Raw genomic sequence first — 23706 nt, forward strand, 5'->3', positions numbered from 1 at the left:
GTCAGCCCGATTACAAGTCGTGCCAGATGTTGAGGACAGGCAATCTGTATGATAAGTGGGCTACTGGAACAAACCATTCATGGATGAGACAGAACTTGGAAATGATGGAATGCTACTACAACAGTAGACCTAATGAGAGGGGATGTATGAGGGGATATTGGATGGACAAAAGCTACATCCACACTTATGCGAAAACAGCTAGTTACCCAATGTTCAATCTGTAAGAGGAAGCTGCTCTCACAGCTTGAATTTGCCAACTCACATTAATTCCAGACTCAAGAAGACCTGGAAGAACCAGTAGGGATGTACAGCCCACACATTAACTCACTGCCCCCCTCATTGCAGAGCACGCAGCGATATGAGGCATAAGATCATGGAGACTGCTACAGTCAATCCTTCAAGACGATTACAGGCCAGTGAGAGTACCATCAGATGGTATGTTAAAGATCAATAAGAGCCCGTCATGACAATCCTACTACCACATAACTCAAACCAATATGAGTGGTGTACACGCGTCTCTGTAAATCGTAGAAAGCTTGGCACACGACAAGAAAGAACACGTGATTACCCACCTGAAAATGAAGTTGAGAGGTAAGATCAAGGTGTGGTCGGAGGAGTAGTCAGCTGTGGAATACAGAAGGGTGTAAGATTATTAAGGAAAGACTCAGCTACTGGAAAAAATTACAAAGGGCTCGACTCCATCTGAAAGCCCTAAGAGATAAAGAGGTCACAGCACTGGCTCAGGCTAAGGAGATACATAGAAGCGAGGCCAAGAAAGTATGCCCTGTTCTCCAGAACCATCCGCTGTTACTCCAACTGCGACATAACAGCGAACCTGACCGTTCATGGAAAAAATATGGAGAAAGAAAATCATACACCGTGCAAAGTGTTTGAGGATGAGCAGCACTCCCAGAACAGAAGCAGTACTCAACAGCAGAAGATCCAGTCAACCTGGGACCAGACTATCACACTTCTGGCTAAAGAAACTAACAGCGTGATTGAACGCTGCGACAGTGAACGCTGCTAGCGCGGTCTCCCACTGGCTAAAGAGGACGTGCTGTCATGAAGCCCTGCAAGGGGCAGCGGCATACCTGTCCAACATGAGTCTATCACGCCTTGCCGCCAGCTATAGGGATTGGGCGTAATGAGCGCTCGAGGCTTGGGCAAACCCGTTGTCTGATGGCAGTGCCGATCCCAGGTCTGACAGGACCTTGAGGAGTTGGTTTTGACTAGGAAGCTTCCGACTCATGCCGCAGTGGATCTGGTGAATGTCTGGCGCTATACTTTCCACGGCATAGGACCTTCTCAGACTCTGGACTTGGAAACACCTGAGTCATCAAGGCAGCTGCACAGTGGGCTCGTTGCGGGCTATATCCAGGTGATGCATGTCCCCGCTGCTGTTCTTGATAGGCTTAAACCCCCGCCGATATCACAGGGCTGGATACGGGTACAGGTTCAGGGTGGTACTACATCAGCCCTCTTCTAGATGGTGCATCAAGCTGTGCTAAGAATGACGGACATCGACTCGTATACTGACGCGGATCTACAGTGAGGATATCGGGATCTTCTTACGTCTGAGCCAACATGACTCTCCTAGTTCGTGTCACTCTCATATTTGAGGTAGGCAGGTGAAGCATTAGGGGGTCTTTTGCCCAAGGACCCCTACTGGAAAGTTGGGTACCAACCAGGATTTGAACCCCGGTCTCTCATATCAAAGGGTGGCGCTCTTAACCACTACGCTATCCAGTAGCGTGTATATATATATATTTTATCTGAACCATGTGGAGAAGAGAAAAGTGATTAGAAGTGAATTAGGAGAATGTTCCTTTCCTTGTGTCATCTAGTGTATACTGCAGATGATGAAGTACTGTACATAACACTACGTACATAGCTAGTTATTGCTAGTGTAGGTATACTACTTAAAGTGGAGCAGCTGTTGTCTTGTATATTGAATTACGGTACCTAACTTCTGTTTTATTAATTTAGATGGAATACATGGGTGTAAGGTGTTCACATGACCTATTCACTGTCCCATATTAAAGAGTGTTAAAGTGCAGGATTTGGTATAAAGAGATCTAAGCCTATTTAGTACCATTGTGCAAAAACACCATAAGAATCACCTTTAACCTTTTGTTGAAGAAACAGAAATGAAGGGTTTCTGCTACAGCATTTGAAATGTAACATGTTAAGTAAGGCTTTCATTTTAACAACATTTCTTGTTCCCTTTCTCTTTTGCTGGGAAGAGTTTTAGAAAGAAAAAAACCCTTGTTTGAGAGTCACTTAGATGCTATCAGAGGTGGGAGGAATAGCTCAGTGGTTTGAGCATTGGCCTGCTAAACCCAGGGTTGTCAGTTCAATCCTTGAGGGGGCCACTTTGGGATCTGGGGCAAAATCAGTGGTTGGTCTTGCTAGTGAAGGCAGGGGGCTGGATGCGATGACTTTTCAGGGTCTCTTCCAGTTCTATGAGATAGGTATATCTCCATATGTTATAACTGTCTTTTGGATAAAAAGAGAAGAAATTTGTTGAGATGCTCTGGAGCTGCTGCTGCTGTTAGTCTGATCCTGTTTGTTCTCAGATGGTGGTTGGGATTCACCTGCAGCTGGGAGGGGTGGCAATGTCATTGGACCCTCTCTCTGGCCTTGTTAGGTCAGGACATTTCTTAGGATCAGGATGATGAAGGCCAGGAGTCCCAGGAAACAGTGGGGATGGCAGCCATGATGGAAGAGCTCACTCCAGTAACCTCCGTCTGTTCTTCTGTCCTTTCTCCCCACAAAGTCTCTTTCATTTAAGCACCCAGAAAGGGAATGATGGGTGGAATAATCCATCCCCTCCTAATTTTGTCAGGCTGTATATCTGACACATCAATTCTGATTCATTTATTTCCGGTTCCACATCTCCTGTTTTTTACCAAGCATGATTTTGACTCAGTCCTTGAATCATATCGGCGTGGCCTTTGGTTGTTTTGACTTATTTAGTCTCTCTCTCTGGTTCTCTTGCATCTGTTTATAATATTCATTTTTTAAAGCCACTTGACCTACTTTCCATCAATATTTGTTGTTATAGATTATTGTAACCTCTTATGAACTTTCATATACTTTTTGTAATTGAGCTCACAGTTAGGGTAAATTTGTCAGCCCAATTATAACAGCACTTCTCCAGAAGAAATTCAGATATTGGAGTTTAATTGTCACAGATGTGCAGAGTGCTTTAGAAAAAACATAGATAAGCCAGGATGCTACCCAGAGGAGCTAGCAAATCTAAACTGCATGACTCCAGTGCAAACACTGAGAGGATGAGGAAAGAGGTAGGGCCCGATAGTATCCTAGTAGATCAATAATGGAAGGCTAGGCAAAAGAAGTGGCTTTTACTAGGAAATTTGAGAGGAGAGAGGGAGGATGCATAGTGCATGGACAGATGGAGAATTGTTCCAGAGATACAGGGCTGCATGAAGAAACACTTAGAGATGAGAACAGGAGAAGTGACAAGAAACATTAATGAGATGGTACCATTGCCTTCTTAATCATATTAAAATTCTGCTTAGGTTAGAGTTCCTTTGTGTACTATGAATACTGCATGTGCTTGTAATAACCAATGTTTTTTAAATCTGAGATTCACTGAAGGATACTAATGCAACAGTTCCTGGTAGTAAGGGAAATGTTAGTTGTTGTTTTTAAAAACAAAAACAAAAAAAGCGGATGTGTCCAGGATGGAACTAATGCTAACAGTGGCAAGCCTTCAATCTTGGTATATGAAATTGCAATCACAGGAGCTAATTATAACGTTTTGCCTGCAATGACATCTTAAACCCAGTTGCTCAGAGACATGAACGTGCATGACTGCAGGGCATTTATTTGGTGACAGCAGAAACTTGACCCTGTCGAGCTGGGCAAAAAGTTCATTTGGGATACATCTATGAAGCAAATTAAGGTGTGATTGTAGCCTGGCTAGGCATACCTATGCTAGCTTTAATCTGGCTGGCACGGGTAACAATAACAGTGTAGATGTAGTGGCACAAAGTTCAGTGAGGGCTAGTAACCCAAATATGTAGTTAAGGTCCCTGATGGACTTGTGCTGGGATGGCACAAGATAGATACTACTTGGAATAGAACCTCAATGAAAGCTGTTATCTGCAGTAGCTAGATTAAAGGGATCTGGACCATGGCTTTTTCTTGCCCCTTCCAATCCTTGGTGAAATGTTCCCACTGGGTGCCAGACTACCACCCTGGAACCACCTTGCTCTTTACCCCCTCTTCATCTCACCGCTGATACCTGCGCAAGACCAGACTCAAATGAACTATGTATGCCAGCTACACTCGGAAGGGGAGAAAATCTTCTCTGGGTGGCCTATTGTGAACAATACAAATTGCAGTGCATTGGCTAAAAAGGCAGCCCTACTTAATGATCAAATACATAGCTATTGTTTTTAGTACCTGACTAAGACGGTCAAATGTTTTACAGAATTATGCCACATGGAACGATGATCTTGTTGCATTAATATATTAATTGTAAACCTCAAGTTAAATGGGTCCTTATTTTAAAGATATTTTTCCCAGGGCCTGTTACTATGTTTAGTTTTAAAATGCATATTGCACCTTTTGTGTCTTGCTATCTTTGCATGGCATGGTTACAGAAGGGGGCATAAGGAGCATCCATGAATGTCTTACATGTAATGTAGGATAATTTAATTGAGAATTAGGTACAGGAATTTCAATTCATCTAAGTTGATGAATAGCCATTTTCTGTGGGTGTTATCAATTAATCTGTTGTAATGAATTCTCTTCATTACCTATGTCTCCTTGTTAATTAGAAAGGATTTTCTTACTCCTATTTATCAAGTCAAGACGAATATATTACCTTTTTATCTGTGCTACTTTTAATATAGAATATGTGCAAACTGGTCATTAAGTATCCACATGCTAAATTTCATTACTAAGAAAATTAGAAGTGCCTGCTACAGAATATAAGAATCGCTATCATTTTGTCACACAAATACAAACATGCATGCGCTCTCTGCCTCTCTCACTCATACACAGTGTGTTGGTAGCCTTTTGCTTTTTATGGTATGCAGGAAAGATAATGCATTCTCTTAAAAATATATCCCATTCTGATGTTTCTTAACCGTTTGCACAATATCTAATGCACAGAGGATATTTATCTTTGGTTTGTTTACAAGTCAAGCTTAAAACTGTCATTTACTTTTAGTTTTACTTATTTTAGGTTTAAAATAAATACTTAAAATGGTCTTCTATTGGCACCATCTCGCTGCTTCCTGCTGGGGCATGAAATTCATCCCTTGTGCAGAGGGCGAGCACAAGGTCTGTGGCATCACTTGTGTGCACCACTATGGAATTGGATTTCTCCTATTAGGACTGTTGGGCCACAAACCTGTATAATTGTGCCCACTTATTCCAGGAATTAATTGGACTGCACTAGAAACTGAATCCGTCTATGCACAATAAAGGTTACAGCACAGGCAAAGTTAAGAACATTATCTGGCCACGCAGCCTAAACTTTTTCCAGTGGCCACCTCCAGTAGTCCAGTCTCCAAACTAATGGTTTTTGCAGTGTGAATGCCTTCCCACTGACAAGTAGGCCAAGACCACCAATCAGCTTATTATAGACAGTACAAATCTTTTTTTTTTTTTTTTTGCGGCCCAGCAGCAAGTTCTCATGAATTACACAGGTGCCATTTATTTATTTCAGTAGTTGTTGGCACTTGTGTAAAAGGGGAGAATTTGTTCCCTGGGCTGTGCTTTATACCCTGGGCTGTGCTTTATACCCCTGTTTACAAAGTAATGCCTAAAACGGTGACTGTATCACTTTCCCTTTTTTTTTTTTTTTAGGTTGAAGCAATACTGGTCAACATTTTTGGTGGTATTGTGAACTGCGCCATTATAGCAAATGGCATTACCAAAGCCTGTCGAGAGCTTGAACTGAAGGTGCCTCTGGTTGTCAGACTTGAAGGTGAGTGATAAAGGTTTGGGGCTAAAGTCGGCTCTCAGCTGCACTCAGTTACACCGTGTTCCACTTCAGCTTACTCTGTTCTCCAGGCTCATGTAAAGAATGCACAGACTAGTTCAGATGCAATAAGAATTGACCCAACTCTTTACCTGTGTAACTTTACCTGAAACCAGACTTAGGGTCCTATTCTCCAGTCTTTATTCATTCCTTACTCAGGCAAAACTTGAGTAGGAGATTTGCCTGAATAAAGACTGCAGCATTTGCCTCTTCGCTAAAGCAGAGGCACACAAGCTATAAACCCCTTGATTTAGAAGAGAGGGAGTTTCTGGCAGGTAATTCTCTGGGAGGAGCCCTGAACCTTGGGATCCATTCCTGCCATCGGTCCAAAGTCACCCAAATCCAGTGATCTTCAGAGAACATGGCAAAGCCCATCTCTGTTCCTAGCTACTGGGATGGGGCTCTGTCATGAAAGTGTTGCCTTTTTTCCCTTTCTCGTTTTGTTTATTTTCATCTGTTAGTCTGGTTGTACTTTTAATATCTGGAAAAGTACCTACAGCCCTAACTAGAGGTTTTATGGTCTTTTGTATAAATCTGTAATACAACAAATGAACTCTTCCCACATATATTCGAGGCCAGGAACTATAGAAATAAATGGAAGGGGAATGAGAAAAGTTTTATTCATAGTATTTGCAACCCAAACAGAAAATGTTTTCATGGAATGGTATATTTGCTGGATGGTTTGTTTTTTTCCCCCCTTTGCAAATAATTTTTACTGAGTACAGTTACAGTATACACGTGTCCAGACACAGACCAATTATAATTCCATAAGCAAAAATAAAGTAAAGAACAGTATAAAAGAGATACGACATTATTCTACTTGGCTGACCTATTCTTGCCTAGATCTCCAGCTCAATTTTTAAAAAACAGTAGCTTTGGGGATTGCAGCTTGAATAAGTTCCAGACAGGCTTCTTAACTTTTGAGTTCTCAATCTCTGCCCTCGCTCATCCAGAAATTACAAGTTTGTTGCAGGTTTCACTTGGGGAAGTTCTATTGCCTGCACTATGCAGGAGCTCAGACTAGATGATCATAATGGTCCCTTCTGACCTTAAAGTTAGTGAAGCTTTAAAAAGTCTAGAGGCTTGGCAGTTGCTCATTTTAATATATTTTTGTTATTTTGCTATCTTAAAATAGAGTCCCACAACTCCTTCCACCAGTTTCTGAAGAGTCTCCTGAAAAAATTGAGGAAGAAAGATTGGTGGGTTTTTTGGACAGTAAGAGGAATAGTGTTTTGGTTTCCTGCAATCTGTGGAAACCAGCATAACGGTCATGACCGGGACATGGGCAGTCTGACCTCATGGTTGGAGCAGGAATCAGGCGTCAGGCCAGAGGGCAAACCAAGGTCAGGTGTCTGGAGTCAGGCAGGGTCAGGGTACCAGGACGTCAGCAGTAGAAGTAGGAAGCAGGGGAAGCCATCCAAAGTAGAGAGAATCCAGTTGAATGGACAATTTCCTGTTCCTGTGCTGGTTTATATAGAAGCTGTGAACCAGTCAGGATGCCCAACATATTCTGCCTACTGGATTCCAGGACTGGGGTCCCCTGTCAGAGTTCAGCTCCTATTCTGACAACAGTTAGCAGGTCACTAGGTGGCAGGTTGGAAGTTAGTAGCTCCAAAGAGCCCTACGGACCAAGGTTTAAAACATGAGGTCCCTGATATTAACATTCATATATTCAAAATCATTCATTTTCGATAATCGCATTCAGAAAGAATTCATAAAAGGTGTTTTTAAAGACGTTTTCCTCAGAAAAATCAATATTCATGCTGTAATTGGTTATTTTGTCACAAGTACATTAATTTACCTTAACATAAAAACCTGAAAGGCAAGATTAGTACTTTGAGCCTCCTACTATGTATTTTCTCTGCATAGGTCTCTTTTTGATAGATCAAAGTCTGTGAATAGTTTGACAGAATATTAATGATCTTGGTAATTCACAAATTTAGTGTGCAAACTGATTCATATGGTATTCCAAACTTACAGAGTTACAAGGACATAGTCAAACCCAATCATTTAACTGTGCTAGAAATAAACTTTGTTACAGAATTATAGCAATCGTTAAGGACTTTTGCAGTGAAGTCTATTTTATCCTATTCGTTGTGTTGGGTTGTCTTTTTTTTTTCTGTTTTAATGCCTCATGTAGATTGTGAGGCCGCCTCTTTCCCTGTTTGCCACTGTGGTGGCTGGACTCAACTGGGGTGATTTTTTGCTGACTGCCCAGATTTGAAGGGCTGGTGGCAGAATGTTCTGGAATTGATTTGTCAGAGTCTGAGTCTTTGGCCTTGCTGGTTTGATATAAAACCCATCTCTTTCCTCTGGACTGTGCCTGAAGAGGGGTGGTTAATAGGGGTCACCATTTAAAAGTCAGCACTTGCCCACAGTTACCTATATCACTGTATCTCAGGTACTTTCCCCATATTTACACTAGGCAGCCCAGGGCTTAGAGCCATCCAGGTTAGAAAATGGAGCGTAGCAGATGAGTACACTTGCACTCTGACCCATTGGTATCACTCCTTGCAGAATAGAGGAAATAGAACTTGTATATAAATAAATAAATGAAATGAAATCTAAAAGAGGGGGGAGGGGAATATTTTATATTTTTTTCAAATGTTTTCCCCCAAAATTTGAAATTCTATCAAAATTTTGAAAATATCTCAACCAGCTCTAGTAGGAACTGCCCCTGCCTCAGAACTGCAGAGCGGCTGGTGTGTTGCTCGGTGTCTTTGCAGTGGAGGATTCCAGACTCCTTACAACCCCTCTGGCTTTTCAGCCTCACTCAGATAAGAGTGTGGAAGGTTACTGACAGGATGCACCTTGTTTCCTGTTAAAGGGGTGGGTGGTTGCTACCCAAAACGTGAGTATTACATGGACAGCGTCATGGCTTCTGAAGTGGCAGATTGGCCCTGTGAAACTCCATATCTGAAAAGCTTCTTCTCTTCACCTTGGTGAAGAAGCTAAGTTTCCACATCCCTCAGTGTCATTCTGCTGTGCATAAATCATTTCCACATGACATCAGGGGATGCCAAAGCTTGTAGCATTCATTCCTTCTATTTTGTATACGTTCTTTTACTACAGTCATCTCTGTAATATCTGAGCACCGTCCAGTAGTGCATTAAGCAACATGACCATCAGTGGAGGCCCAGTGCTCTGCCAAATTGGGAGAACCTTAAACACCTCTGAACTGAAGCACAGAAATAGGTTGCCAGGGATTTCATTGGATGATGAAACACTCCCTAGTTCCTAAAGAAAGGCAAACTAACGAAGTAATTTAATGCGGGTGACTCAGAGAGCAAAGAAGGTAGCTAAGAGACAGGAATTCATTTTGTATGTAAAGCCTCAACGTTTGATTATTTTTCATGCAACTTTTGTGGTTTATTTAGTGTTTTGCTAAGAGCAGCTGTAGTTTTCTTGATTTAATAGCTGTTAGTGCATTGGTGAAGGAATTGAAAAGCTGTCATGTTTGGAAGCAGGTAATTCACAGTTGTAGTTGTAGATTGGTTATTACCATTTTCTTTTAAACCATCTAGGAGACACAGGGAAAACCAAGCTGCAATGTTTATGACCCATCTTAGAACTATTGCCTGTTTAATACATCACATGGGAATTCTTGATGTTTTCGTCTACTTGTAATTTGCACAGTCCACGATCCTGTATCTCTGGACCTTGTGCCATGTTATTTTCACCACATTTGCCCTACCCAGGTTCTGGAACTCTGCGAAAACTAAAGCAACCCGTGGTGTAAGTTAGAGAAACCCTAAGCACTGCTCTAACCTGCAGCTGCCTATGGCCTGTGCTGCAGCCCAGAAGCTCCGTAGCCCTGAATGCTGTAACTCATGGGGCTTGCAAGCAGAGGCAGTGCAGGGCTGCCTTGACTGACCCTATGCTGCTCCTGCACTGACAGATTTCTAGCCAAAACCCCTTGAGGCCTCTGTATGTCCTCTATCCCACCACCTGAGCATGGTTTATGACAACTAGTGCAAGGGCCCAAATTGGCCCCATTGTGTCTAGGACCTTTATCTCAGAAGAGTGATGTGTGTTGCTTAGTCTGTTGGGAGTCAATACTGGATCTTCGTGGTTAGAGATGGAAAAATATCAGTAAATCCATCATTCCCTTCCGTTATAGTATTTGTTCTTGGGATACGCTTAATTCTTTATTGAGGCTGGTTTAAATGTCTTGGGAGATGGAACTACTTCTGTTCCCTTTGGAGACTGCCCCACCATAATGCTATAGCTATCGCTGTTAGTCCTACTGTTGCTTTTATTTCATCTTATCTGTCGTAGTTTTACCTGTTGCATCCCCTTAAGCAAGGACTTCTGTGGTGTTTACTGCCTTCGGGTATTTTACTTATAGACCCTTCTCATGTACTGGCTCCTCTCCTGTCTCCTTAGTCATTCAGCCAACATATTCATAAGCAGTTCTTTTAATCTGTCTTCCAAAAGTCAATCCTTCCAACCCCGCAATCATCTATGTTGCTCTTCTTTGAACACCCACCACTTTGTATGAAGAAAAAATGATTCTGAATTAATAATCAATTCAGTGAAAGCAATAAGGACTCCCCAAAACATTTTAAAACAAAGCTGATACTATTTTACATTTCATTGGATGAAAGAGAGACCAACACACATTTTTGTATTTCCATTTTGTACATTTTCCCAACAGAAGGTTCATGATTATTCCCATAAATCTAACAGATTTGTGACCTGCACTTTAAAGACTCTTTGCCCACATGCAATGTATTACAAATGTCTTGATGAGTAAAGTTTTAATCAGTCAAATCTGTCTTGATTTAGCAGGATTTTGTGGACAAATCTTTGTTCTCAGCTGTATAATAATTACAAGCTGTTTTACCAATGGATAAAGAAAGGATTACTCTCCTCTTTGAAAATGGTAACTTTATAATTACATGTATTTACTTTCCTTATCAGAAAAGAACTCACCAGCTGAGACGCAGGATTATTTTTGTTTAAAAGGCTCGTGGGTGACTGGAAAAAACACACATTCTGGGTTTTAACTTTTATAGACATAAGAGACATTTTTTCTACTGAGAACTTGCAGCAGTTTTACAGGGGTTTTTTTCTCTTTTAATATAACATTCTGTTTCAACTGGTTTCTACATAGAATAACCGGCAGTGTTGGGCTAAAGCCAAAATGCAGCTTATTGTTGTAGTCAAAAATAAAAAAAAAAACTGAGGGTAGGGAAGAATAAAGAGATTAATTTTGTCACAGTAAAGTGAAATATTCTCCTGCTTTTTGGTTGAGAATCTGCGACATTCTCTTTCTCTCTTCCCTCCAAAAAGTGAACTTCTTTCAAATGTGTCCATAAGGACTGGAGCAAATGGGAGTGGACTCTGTTATTGTGTATGGTCCATGCTAAAAGGCAGACAGGCATAACTGGCTTCTAAATTTCCATTTCCAAAATTGTCCATCCAAGTTTTTGGCTATGCGTTTGCAGACCTAAAATTTTGCATGCTCAGAATTTTGGAGTTGCACATGGAAACTGTTTTCACGCACAAGTAGAGCAGTTACATATCTGCCTTATTTGCATATTTGAATGTTATTTGTTGTCCGGTATGTGAGCACAAATGCTATTCTCATATGTAAATCTACCAAAAATGTGAGTGCCCAAAATTGTTGTGATTAACAGGAGAAGAGAACATACGATATTATGTACACACATTTGAAAGTATTTTTTGCCTAATGTTAACACCACTCTGACATCCTGAGTTTGAAAATTCAACTTGAAAAATGATACGGTGAAAATATAGGGTAGAAAATGGAGAAAAGAATGTCAGAATAGAAAGTTTTAAAGGATTTATGCAGTAAAGTCATGGAAGATAATCTCTTCTTGATAACGTAGCTAAAGGCTGTCAAATTCATGACTGTTTGGTGGTTTTTCAGTTGGCAATAACTTTCAGCTTAATCCCAAAATTAACTGGTGACTAAGTGAAAGGCTCTATATTCCACTCCAAACACTTGACTCTTCCAGACCCTCAAGATTGTGCATTTCTAACTCAAAACTGCATGTATACTAATGGAGATGAAATGCCCTTGATTTATACCACCACATAGTGTCATAAGGTTGAAACATTGCTATGCAATAACACCTGGTAACAATGTCAATGTTTATTTCTCTCGCTTTCCTGCACACCCCCAGATGCAAACACTTTCTCTCCCCTATTTCCTGGTAAGGGCTAGATGTCACTGCAGAAATCTTGAACCTACTCCTGAACCTCAACTTTCAAAAGGGCAGCACATTCTGTTTCTAGTTCACGTGTATGGCCAAACACCACATCCACGAGCGCTATAAAAGCATGGTTTTTTTTTTCATTCAAACTTTTAATGTTCCTGAGTATCGATAGTTTCTAGAGGGTGTATCTGCACTGCAATAGAAGACCTGCAGCAACCTGCAGCTGTCTGGAGTCAGCTGATCCAGGCTCAGGCTGATGGGCTAATCAAATTGCAGTGTGGAGGTTCAGGCTCTAGGACCCAGGAAGAAGGAGAGTCTCAGAACCTGGATGCCAGCCCAAGCCACGCAAGCCCAAGTCAGCTGAACCAGGCTCTGAGAGTTGGTGCCGCAGGTTTTTTATCTCAGTGTAGACGTACCGAGATACATTTGTAACAATATAAAATGATTTCCTATATTTTTAAAACTGTAGCAATAAAACATATCTAAAAAGAGTAATTATAAGTAGGTTTTTAAGGTACCATTACTGAAAATAAATATTTATATAATAAATTGGTGGCTTAGTGGTAACAAGTACTGCAAGACAACAGAAATGTGAATTTGAGACATGACACACAACAAACACTATAACCCTTCTGGGTCTAGGATTCAAAAGTATGTATTTGAAATAAAGTGGAGTGCAAAGATGTGCTGGTAAAAATACATGTTGCAGGGTAATCCATAGAGTGACACTGATATTAACTTGAGAGAGAGAAAATAAGAGAGGTTCACTTTCCCCGTCTAGAACGGCATTCTTATAATAGGAGTCAAGGAAAAAGCATCCTGTAATACTGTGCATTTTCACTGTTATACAGCCGATTATAACATAAGTGAAGGGGAGATTATTTTCATAGCCTGCGTCTAGAATTCTGTTTACAGTTCTCTGACACCATCCAGTGGCAGGAGATTAATGTTAGACTAGTTTCATGAGGATTTTTTTTTTTTTTGCTTTAATTTCCACTGCCATAAAAGGCATTTTACTTTAGTTTTTAAGCCTGTTTTCTAATGCTGTCAGATTTAGTTTTTAAAATCCATTTCTTGTGCTTTCAGAATGTTTTAGAGACATAATTCAAGTTCTCTCTTTTATCCATCTTCCTAAAATGTCTATCACATAACAAAAGCAAACTGAATTTCTGGAAGCAGAAAATATCAGTCCTTTACAACATACTTGTTGAAAGTATCTTTATTTGTATGTCCTGCTTAAAAGGCTGTTTTGTATTTCATATGTACCAAAATCACCATCTTTTGATTGTGAGAACGATTGGTTCATTTTTCCAACTTCCTATTTCCATCCTTTTGCTTAAAACCTTTTTTTAGCTTGTGTCTTGTATTGATTTTGTTAATACATTAGTCAAGCAGAGTCTAGAGCAATCAGCGTGGTGCAGCATGTATCTAGTGTACTGCTCCCATTCTGACCTGTCGGTAGATTAACCTCAGCAACTGCATGAAGAGAAAATGTTAGTTTTAAATACTCAGATACCACAAATAGCATAATGTTCTTGCTTTGGAGGAAGATAGAGAGAAAGACATTTGCTGGCTATCTCACTTCCCTTCCCCGCCCATTCCTTTTATGGAAAAGTCCTATAGAAGCCTATCTATCGATCTATCTGGCTAATCTTAGTTATATTAGGTTATCACTGTTGTTATCTTTGTGCCAGATTAATCCTGCGTGGTTCATTAGAAATTAAAAGGGATTCCATACAAGTTATTTTAAAACCCTAAAGAATTTTATAGTGAAGGATACCTTTTAAGTAGGCTTTTTAAAATCACCCTGAAGAGTTCTTCTGCTTGTCGATATGTATTTCTGCCTTAAATACTACAGGATGGTTGGGGAAAAAAAACTATGTCAAGGTTATAATCTTCTATGAAATTCTACCGAACTTTTCTAAACATTACAGAGCAGGCAGGGCTCCCTTCTGTCATAGATTTCAGATTCTGCTTAGTTGTCATTGACCTTTGTAGACAAGCTGCGACTGTCCGTGCAGTCCATGGGGATGGAAAGCATGACCTCTTCTCCCAGTGCTGCTAGGACAGTAGCAGACAGTTAGTTATTCCTCCTCCAGCCATCTGTCTCTTTGATCACAAAAGTAACCAGACCTGCTGCTACAGAGATATCTTTGGCCTCTGTCAGTTGAGGGAGTGGGAACGTTGACTTGAGCCCACTGCAGAAACAGGCTCTTGCTTATGGCACAATAGAGTTATTATCTATCTCGATATATTGTATAATTATAATTAAAAAAAACCTCCATGTTTCTGTTAAGCAAAATCACACTTTAAAATCATGAGCATCCCGAAGAGAAAATTGCATGCTACCGAGCATGTTTACAGCATGATTAATAATTAAGAGTCTAATTAAAGTATAACTGCACATATAATTACAATTCATTTTGGTAGGTGTAGAAATTATGAAATAATTAAACATTTTGACAAGGCAAATGAACAAGGAATTTGGTGTGGGGGAGGGAGAGTTATAAAATCTACTCTTTAAGAGGATCAGTTCAGGTCCTTATGCTGACAACTTATGATGCAGCCCCTAGTATGAATTCCACCAGTGCAGCCTAAGCACCTGATGAGGGATCCTTGTATGTTGCTTAGTGCATCGATTTTCAGAATGGTCACTTAACTTTGTTGAAGAAAAGGGCCTGAAAAGTCCAAATTTTTCTTCACTGCTCTGTTTTCCTAAATGAAGGGGTTATAACCAGGGCGGAATCTGAACAACTACTCTTTATTGTTTTTGAGAGAGTCAGAAACCTTCACCATTTACCCTGTGACTCTGTTCCTGAAAAAGAATGGGGAGCTGGGATGAAAAAGAATGAAATCAGGAAAGGAAAAAGATAATCAGAAAAAGGACATGAAATCCTACAAAGTTAGTGCAATCCAAATTATGTCAGGATAATTTAATTTGGAAATAAAAAAAATCAGCATGTTTCTTGAGAAATTACCTCTTTCCTCACACACACTGATTTATAGTTTATCTTCGTGTTCTACAGAAATGTCTTGGCACATTCATGAGTGGTGTGCAGTAGTCTTTAAAATGACTACCGTCCTTGTGTTCTCACTTAGGCAATCTTATCTCACCACTGAAGCTTTTGGTGTTCACATGATTGCCAGATGTGTAGCAGCATTCCTTGGTAAACGTACTTCATAAATTGTTGGTCTTCCATCCTAGCAATAGGACCCTACCAGAGCCACTGAAACTGAACCAATGCCAATGGAGGCAGTTGTTGGGTTCGGCTACGAGTACTCTTGTTTCTGATCTTGTCCTGCTACTGCAGCTGACAAAGACTGAGAGAATCAAAAATGTCAGTCCACCACTCTCCAGCCTTCCCCAGTGCCCACATTTCATTACCATACAATAAAGTTGGAATAACCATGCTTCTGTGGATGTGCACCATTTTGGCAACACGTCGTCTCAGTGATGCTAAAGAAATAGGTCCAGCATGTCAGTGTTCTACACAAATGTGTCCCTGGATTTTCTTTGGACTCCAAATGGAAAGTGATTGTTGATTTAACTGAACAGGGTTGTAGAACGTATACATTTAAGTCGGGTTTAAATTATGGGGAATAGTGAAACATTTCCACAGTTCAGAGTGAGAGATTTTACTGGCTGTTGAAACTGTGAAAATATTGACTCTTTAAGGTTAAAATCAATATTGTCACTCCTAAGAACAGGTCAGTGAAATTATTACATTAGGACTTTATATCTGGCAAAATTAACACGGTTCTTTTACCTTCGTGCTTAGCAGCCTTAGTTCATATGACTATTTCACAAGTGTTCCCCAACAATGAAAGGTTAGGAGTGTTTTAAGAGAGAGCTCCTCAGTCCCCAGAGGAGAATGAACACTCCGTATTGGGCTCTAGTGATGAAAGCTCTAGCGGACATGTGCCCGTGGTTACAGAAGCATGAGGATTTTGAGGGTGAAGACGTAGACTTTGGAACTCATAGCAACAACAGAGGACATCAAGAACTCAGGAAATTTAGTGATAGGCTCATATTCTGATGAGTTGCAGGGTCTATTTAATCTACATGTCTAGGGAACTCTGTGGCCCCCATCTCTGTCATATCTGAGCATCTGTGATGCCTGAAATCAGGGACGAATTTGTCCCATTATGTCCGGCACACTTTTAACATACTGGGCAAAGTGATTTCATAGTCAGATCACAATTTTGAATATGAATATAATTTTCAGTAAATTCCCAGTTCTTTCACATATTTCTATAATGCACTGTTTTGACCCAATGTTGTTTTACATATGGAGAACCTCTTGGCAAAAAGTAGAGCCTATTTGCAGTCAATGAATGAACAGGAGAATAAACTTAACATTACTGAATACACTGATGGTTGTGAACAGTTTGCCTAGTTCTTAACAATCCTCCATTTTGAGGTCTCAGTTGCCTGGCAACCTACTTTGTAAGTGTCATGTCCGTCTCTCTTGGGACGTTTTAGGCGTTCAGTTTGTGCTTAGTAAATCCTCAGAAAGGGTTAAGAGAGAGAGAGTCTGCCAGTAATTTTCTAAATCCTTTGTCTCACCCATCATGCAATGTAAGAAAAACTGCCCATAATTTTCAGTTTGATGTTTCCAGGAGGTGCCAAATGCATTGCATCAAAGCAGGCAAGAGACTTCTGGGGAAACACTAAATATATGTGATCACTGTGCCAGAACATTTCCAAGGACCTGTCCCTGTGTAGCTTTAATAAACGAAGAGCTTCAATGACAATCAGTCATCTCTTTTCATTAATCAGTTCTCATTTAACTCTGCATTTGCCTTTTATGAGAGTCTGACAGTGTGAAACATGCATTTCCCTGAAATTTCTCTCTTAATTTATAGCCTTTTCTCCTGACTATGAGAGCACTCTGAGTGTATTTGAAGTGTTTGTCTACAAACAGAGCACATAGGTTCAGTAGCTGTACAGTCTCACAAATGATATTATAGTATCTGGTAGCTTTCAAGGAACAAAGGATAATGTCATGCTCATTTTCTAAATACTTTACAAATGAATGTTCTTCCATCTCCACTGCCCTCTTGGACTTTAAGCAGAGGTGCAGAAGTACTTTGTGGGCAGAGGGTCAGACTGTTCCTTGGCTTCCTGCCTCAGCTTCTCCCAAACAGTCAGATTCTCAGGATTGCTCAGAAACCTCAAGCTTCTTAAAAAATCAAAGTAATAATAACAATTTTACTCCTCTGAAGCCATCACGGGTGGGTTTAGAGTTACAATTTATAACTGTGGTGGGGTGTTTTTTAATAATAATAATAGTGCTACCTTGAGTCCAGTGCTTTAGTCTTCAAAATGTTTTACAAATGTAAATGGAATGAAGCATGGTCCGTTATCCATGGGATCATTATCCATTGACTTCAGTGGACATTGGATTGGCCCCTGGGTCCTGTGCTATAGGTAAGTACTGTTATCAGAGAGTAGCTTATCTGAGGCCACAGAAGTAGGCACTGTCAGAGTTAGAATTAGATTTTAGGAGTTCCTGGGCTCAGACCCTTAGCTGATTCCCCTCTCTGTAAAGCAAAATGAAATCTGGTTTAATGCCTTAAACCAAGTTGATGAAGGGTTAATAGAAAGCATTTGCAACGTGTATTCGTTAGTTAACCTTTTCAGTCTCCTTTCTAGGAACGAATGTTCATGAGGCCCAGCGCATTCTGAATGAAAGCGGGTTACCAATCACTTCTGCAATGGACCTTGAGGATGCAGCAAAGAAAGCAGTGGCTAGTGTGGAAAACAAATGACTCCTTGAAGATATTTGCCTGCAGAGGGTCTGTGATTCACAAAAGTGACATTCACATTCTTGTTGCAGACAGAATTATTAACGGTTCCTTAAAGCAGTCATCACTATTGCTGAACTTACCTATCTGACATATCCGAAAGGTACCAAAATTAGTGAATCTTCAATCTGCATATTTCTGGATTGAGAAATATGTTAATTAACATTTAATTCCACAAAGTTCCTGGGTTTTTTTGCATGTGTGTTTTTCCAAAATAATGTAGTTGATGGGTTTGTGAATGAGGTATAGCCAGTTAACTTACTGATTCCTGTCAATAGGGTTGTTCCCTAATCCAACAAATACTGTTTGCGCATTTTTTTGGAAAAACATTTTAGTTCATTTTTCATGTCCTAAAGAGTCAGCAGGCAGAAGTAAATCCTAATAATTGATTGATTATATTTTTATGAATTTTTACAAGAACAAACAAAAAAAATCTGCTTACAATAAATATATTTTTCCAGACAGATAGGATTTATTTTCTTCCTTAGATAGTTTGTGGTGTATCACACTCCATGCCTTAACATACCATTTTTGTATTCAAGTATAAAAAGTATACCTCACATTAGGAAGAAAAATGGAATCTACTATTTGTGGTAGTGAAAGGACCTTCCATTCTTATACTGTACCAGTAGACAGATGAAATGTGATTCAATTGATTGTGCTAGCCATTGGAGATGAAATTAAGTATAGTCCGTCCAAATGTAACAGTGACCTACGGTATATATGGGTGTATGTATGCAGTTAATCTAATGGCTGCCAACTTTTCAAAATAAACTCTTTAAGTAATAGGAGGTATTGCAATTCTGAATATTCAGTATAACGTATGAATCAATAGCAGCACTATGTGAGTAATAAGAAAAAAAATTCTCAAAATAGTCATTTTATTTCCAAAAAAGAATTCTGATTTGCTGTTTAAAAAAAACAACAAAAAAACAAAAAAAAAACTTGTTCAGTTTTCACAAACATTTGAGTGTTCAAGCTTTAGTAATGCAAATACTTTAGACAAGCAAATTCTAAGTTGTGGTACTTGAATATCCACTAAAAATCCTATTTTGATTGTGTAGTCATTTGTACTGTTATAATCATTCAAGCTGTTGATTATTTACACAAATCATTCAATCAGGGAACAGAAGACACTACCATGTGGCTTGAGTAACTAACCAACGCAGTACACGTTGCAGACCACAAACTGTTTGCTGAAATTTGTGAATAATTTTGAATAATGTACCAATGAGAGCATGTCATGATCTGTTTCTGAACAATTTGTAAATGGAGAAAAAGGTAAAATTTGTCTAATAAATTATTCATTGTGAATTATTTGCTCCGCTCTAATCAACACTCTGCTTTATTTGGGGAAAAAATACTTCGTCATTTAAATTTGTGTTGACATTTCCATGACAACATTTGTATTCAGAAATGATTTTTTTTTAATTAATCTATGTAGATCTACAAGTATAACTAGATTCTCCAATTACCTAATTCCTCTTCCTTCAGCCTGTTGCCCAAGGAAAAAAAAATATCATCATTAGAATAGTGATAAACATACTAGTGTGAGTTACTGTGTATATAAGAAAATTACTAATTCAATTCAAGATAATAAGTATTTGATTAATTTAATGAGGGTCTGGTAAATGATTGTACGGTGGGCTATTTATAAAAAAATAAAGAAAAAAACACTGACCATAAACATCTCAGTATGATGACATATTCTAAGTACAGGAAAATAAAAACATGCAACAAACCTCGATGCCAACTCTGCCCACATATCTACGCCGGCGACACCATCACAGGACCTAACCAGATCAGCCACACCATCACCGGTTCATTCACCTGCGCATCCACCAATGTAATATACGCCATCATATGCCAGCAATGCCCTCTATGTACATCGGCCAAACTGGACAGTCTTTACGGAAAAGGAAATGGACACAAATCAGATATTAGGAATGGCAATATACAAAAACCTGTAGGAGAGCACTTCAACCTCCCTGGCCACACTATAGAAGACCTTAAGGTGGCTATCCTGCAGCAAAAAAACTTCAAGGACCAGACTTCAAAGAGAAACTGCTGAGCTTCAGTTTATCTGCAAATTTGACACCATCAGCTCAGGATTGAACAAAGACTGTGAATGGCTTGCCACTACAGAAACAGTTCTTCTTCGAGTGATTGCTCATATCCATTCCAGTTAGGTGTACGCGCCACGCGTGCACATTCATCGGAGACTTTTACCCTAGCAACTCCAGCGGGCCGGCAGGTCGCCCCCTAGATGGCGCCGCCAAGTGGTAAATTATACCCCTGCCGGCCCGCCCGCTCCTCAGTTCCTTCTTACCCCCGTGTGGTCGTTGGAACAGTGGAGCGCAGCTTAGCTGACCTCCGCTTCCCTAGCTACTCGTAGTTATTGTGTATTTAGATATATAGTTATAATCCTTTTATATATATATTTATCTATACTTACGCGTTTTCTTTGCTAGCAATAGTTAGTTTAACCATAGTTAGCGGGGTTCGGGGAGTAGCCCTCCCCGCAACCAGTGCCGGAGCCCATGCCCGGCGACCGGTTCTTAGTCCGTGCTTGGCCGGCCTCCGGCCATTGCCGAAGGAGATCCACACGACTCCTGTTTACAGTGCCTTGGGGGATCGTATTTCACAGCTAAGTGCCCCACTTGCAAGGCGTTTAAGCGAGAACAAAATTGAGCGGCACTTTCTTTTCTCCACCTTCTGCACCGAGCGCTGGCTACTCGGCGAACAGAAGCGCCTCCTCGGCACCAGACCCGCCGGCACCGGCCATTACCGACATCAACGTCGATCGGCACCGCTCCCTCTCTCTGGGGTTGAGAAAGCCATGACTCCCCGGCCAGTGCCCGACAGCTCCCCGGCACGCGCTGTGGTTGAGCTCCCTGCTCATGCTGCTTCTGTGCCAACTGCACCGCACCAGAGAACTCGTTTACGTCGGATCGCCAGGCACCAACACCTGCAAAGGCACTGAGGACACCGGCACCGTGATTCCGGTCCTGCGGGGCCGTCGAATCCAGTGCTTGCCTGCTCCCCGGCACGCACCGTGTTGAGCTTCCTGCTCTGCTGCTTCCATGCCAACTGCACCGCAGGTAGAGAGCTCGCCGAAGTCAGATCGCTCGGCACGACACCTGCCGCGGCACGACAACGTCGGCACCGTCGATCCGGTCCCACAGGGCCGTTGAATCCAGTGCCTGACCGCTCCCCGGCACGCGCCGTGGTTGAGCTTCCTGCTCTGCTGCTCCTGTGCTAACGGCACTGCAGCCAGAGCTCATCTAAGACGCATTGCCGGCACCGAACCTGCCGGCGGCACCGACAACGTCGGCACCATCGATCCCAGTTCCACAAGGGCGTCGAATCCAGTGCCTGACTGCTCCCGGCGCACGCCGTGGTCGAGCTTCCTGCTCCTACTGCTCCCGTGCAAACTGCACCGCGGACAGAGAGCCTGTCTAAGCCGGATCGCCCGGCAACTGACACTGCTGAGGCACTGGCGACTCAGCACCGTCGATCCGGTCCCCAGAGAGCCGTTGAATCCGGTGCCTGACAGCTCCCGGTACACACTGTGGTCCGAGCTTACTGTTCCCTCCATGCTGGAGACATTTCCAACGACGAGGGATTTCGTTGCCGTGACAGAGTGGATGCTGCTGAACCCTGGCACCGCCGGTGTGGCTACTACAGTCTCTTGGCAGCCTCCTTGATACGACCATCCTTGTCGGCGCAACAGAGCGGCACCGTTCATGATCACGGTCCGCAGACGGCCCATGTTCCGTCAGCACTCCTGCTTCCGACGTCACTTGCAGTCCCGACGCTGCTCTCCTCGGCACGGTCGCAGTCGCCGCACAGGTCGGTGTCCCATTCACCGACCCGATAATCCCGGCACCGTTCTGGCTCCCAGCACCGCTACAGGCACTGTGACTCCTGTAGCCCTCCAACCTCGAGATCTCGGTCGACCTCGCACCGCTCTGGTCGCAGGTCCGGATCTCGTTCCAGGTACCAGTGCGCCTGCGGTACCGGTCCCAGATGCCAAGTTGGCAAGGTCTGGTAGAGTCAGAATCTCTGCCCATGATCTTTCAGCACTCCATGGCCATCCAGACACGCATCAGTGTCTTCCCAGCGGACAGCTCTATGCTCAGAACCGCGATTCTGGTGTGCCCACCAACAACCTGAGAGCCCATCAGGCTCTCCTGTGGATGGTAGCACTCATGCAGACCTCCAGTTGCAGGAGTCCCGGGTAGGGACCGGTAGGGGACATTCTATCGCCGGTTGCCCGCTAGAGGGGCCCTACCCGTTTATTCGGACCATCCAGGCGAATGCCGATACTCTATGGAGGATACGACTACTGGTCTGTCCGTCCTCCTCCCTGCGCACTAGTCATTCAGTTGGTCAAGAAAAAGGGAACGGCATGGCCAACAGGCGCCAGCCCCGAAATCGAAGGGGGCTAGGTGAATGACCTTACTCAGCCGCAAGGTGTATTCTGCAAGGCTCTTATAGCCCTGCGTGGCAATCAAAAGCCCTGCTTAGCCCCTATAATCTAACACCTGGATAATGGGGGATAATATTATGGAGCTTCTCCATCAGAACTCCGGCCAAGAGTTCACTGCCCTCTTGGAGGAAGGGAGAAAGGCGGCTAGAGCTTCTCTTCAGGCTCGTTACCATGAGGAGCATCTCATGGCTTCCGGTTTCAAACCTCCGGCCTTTCACAACTTACCATTTGTTGGTAAAGGCCTCTTTGCGGTGAAATCAACCCTACGCTACAAAGCCTGGAGGGCAACAAGGTCCTAATGAGCTCTCTCTCGGCATGCATACGCCGACGACCTAACGCAGGCCTTTCCTTCCCCAGCCACACCACCACACTCTGTGCCTAGCCACAGATTGGGCTTTGGCAGTCGGCGCGACTGAGGTAGTCGCAGACGACCGTCACGACCCTAGAGGGCCAAGATCGAGGCCCTCACAATCACGATCGGGGACCAAAGACGAACTTTCAAAGGTGCGCCCGAGGGCGACATACCGGTTACAAGCTGCTTACCACTCCTACTTCCTCTTGGCGTGGTCCCAGTTAACTTCAGTTCTCGGTCCCCTGCACATGGTGGAGTTTGGGTGCCACCTCCATTTTGTTCCAACCCTGTCCCTCTTCAGGGACTCCTCTCGGGCATAATTCCTCTTACAAGAGGCACAGACGCCGATGGACGAAGGGGGCAACTATTCCCTAATCCCCGACTCGTACGGAGGTCTCAGATCTATCCTACACCTACGAGGACTCAACCAGTTTATGTTAAGGTTGAAGTTCCGCATGGCATCCCTGGGAACCATTATCCTGTCCTTAGATCCTGGAGGCTGGTATGCCGCCTCAATATGAAGAACGCGTACTTTCACATTGCCATCTTCCCTCCGCTCAGGAGATACCTCCGCTTTCTAGCCAACCGTTGGTACTTCCAGTTTACGGTCCTGCTGTTTGGCCTTGCTACAGCCCCACAGGCATTCACTGAGTGCGTGGCCGTAGTCGACACCCACCTCCGCCGACGTCGGATATGCATTTCCGTATCTGGGCGATTGTCTTATCTGAGGAGACTCCAATGCCTCTGTCATCTCCAAGTTTGGCTCAAATCGGCGTACCGCCGGATAGGGGCCCAATGGTCACCATAGTCACCATTCCCTGAGCATCCTAGGCTCCCTAGAAGGTGGCAC

At 42.4% G+C, this 23706-nt stretch overlaps 1 protein-coding gene across 4 annotated transcripts in view; it reads left to right on the top strand.

Moving 5' to 3' along the window:
• Nucleotides 1-19344, top strand: part of SUCLG2 (succinate-CoA ligase GDP-forming subunit beta) — a 241769-nt gene extending 222425 nt beyond the window's left edge. For all 4 annotated transcript variants that reach the window (XM_075073392.1, XM_075073391.1, XM_075073393.1 and 1 more), the window contains exons 10-11: nt 5845-5965; nt 17861-19344. In XM_075073392.1, coding sequence (XP_074929493.1) covers nt 5845-5965; nt 17861-17976 — 237 coding nt within the window. In that variant the 3' untranslated portion in view covers nt 17977-19344. The remainder of the gene's footprint in view (nt 1-5844; nt 5966-17860) is intronic.
• The last annotated feature ends 4362 nt before the right edge of the window (nt 19345-23706 follow it).

The sequence above is a fragment of the Chelonoidis abingdonii genome, chromosome 17 (genome assembly GCF_003597395.2).
Source record: "Chelonoidis abingdonii isolate Lonesome George chromosome 17, CheloAbing_2.0, whole genome shotgun sequence".
Classification (NCBI taxonomy): domain Eukaryota; kingdom Metazoa; phylum Chordata; order Testudines; family Testudinidae; genus Chelonoidis; species Chelonoidis abingdonii.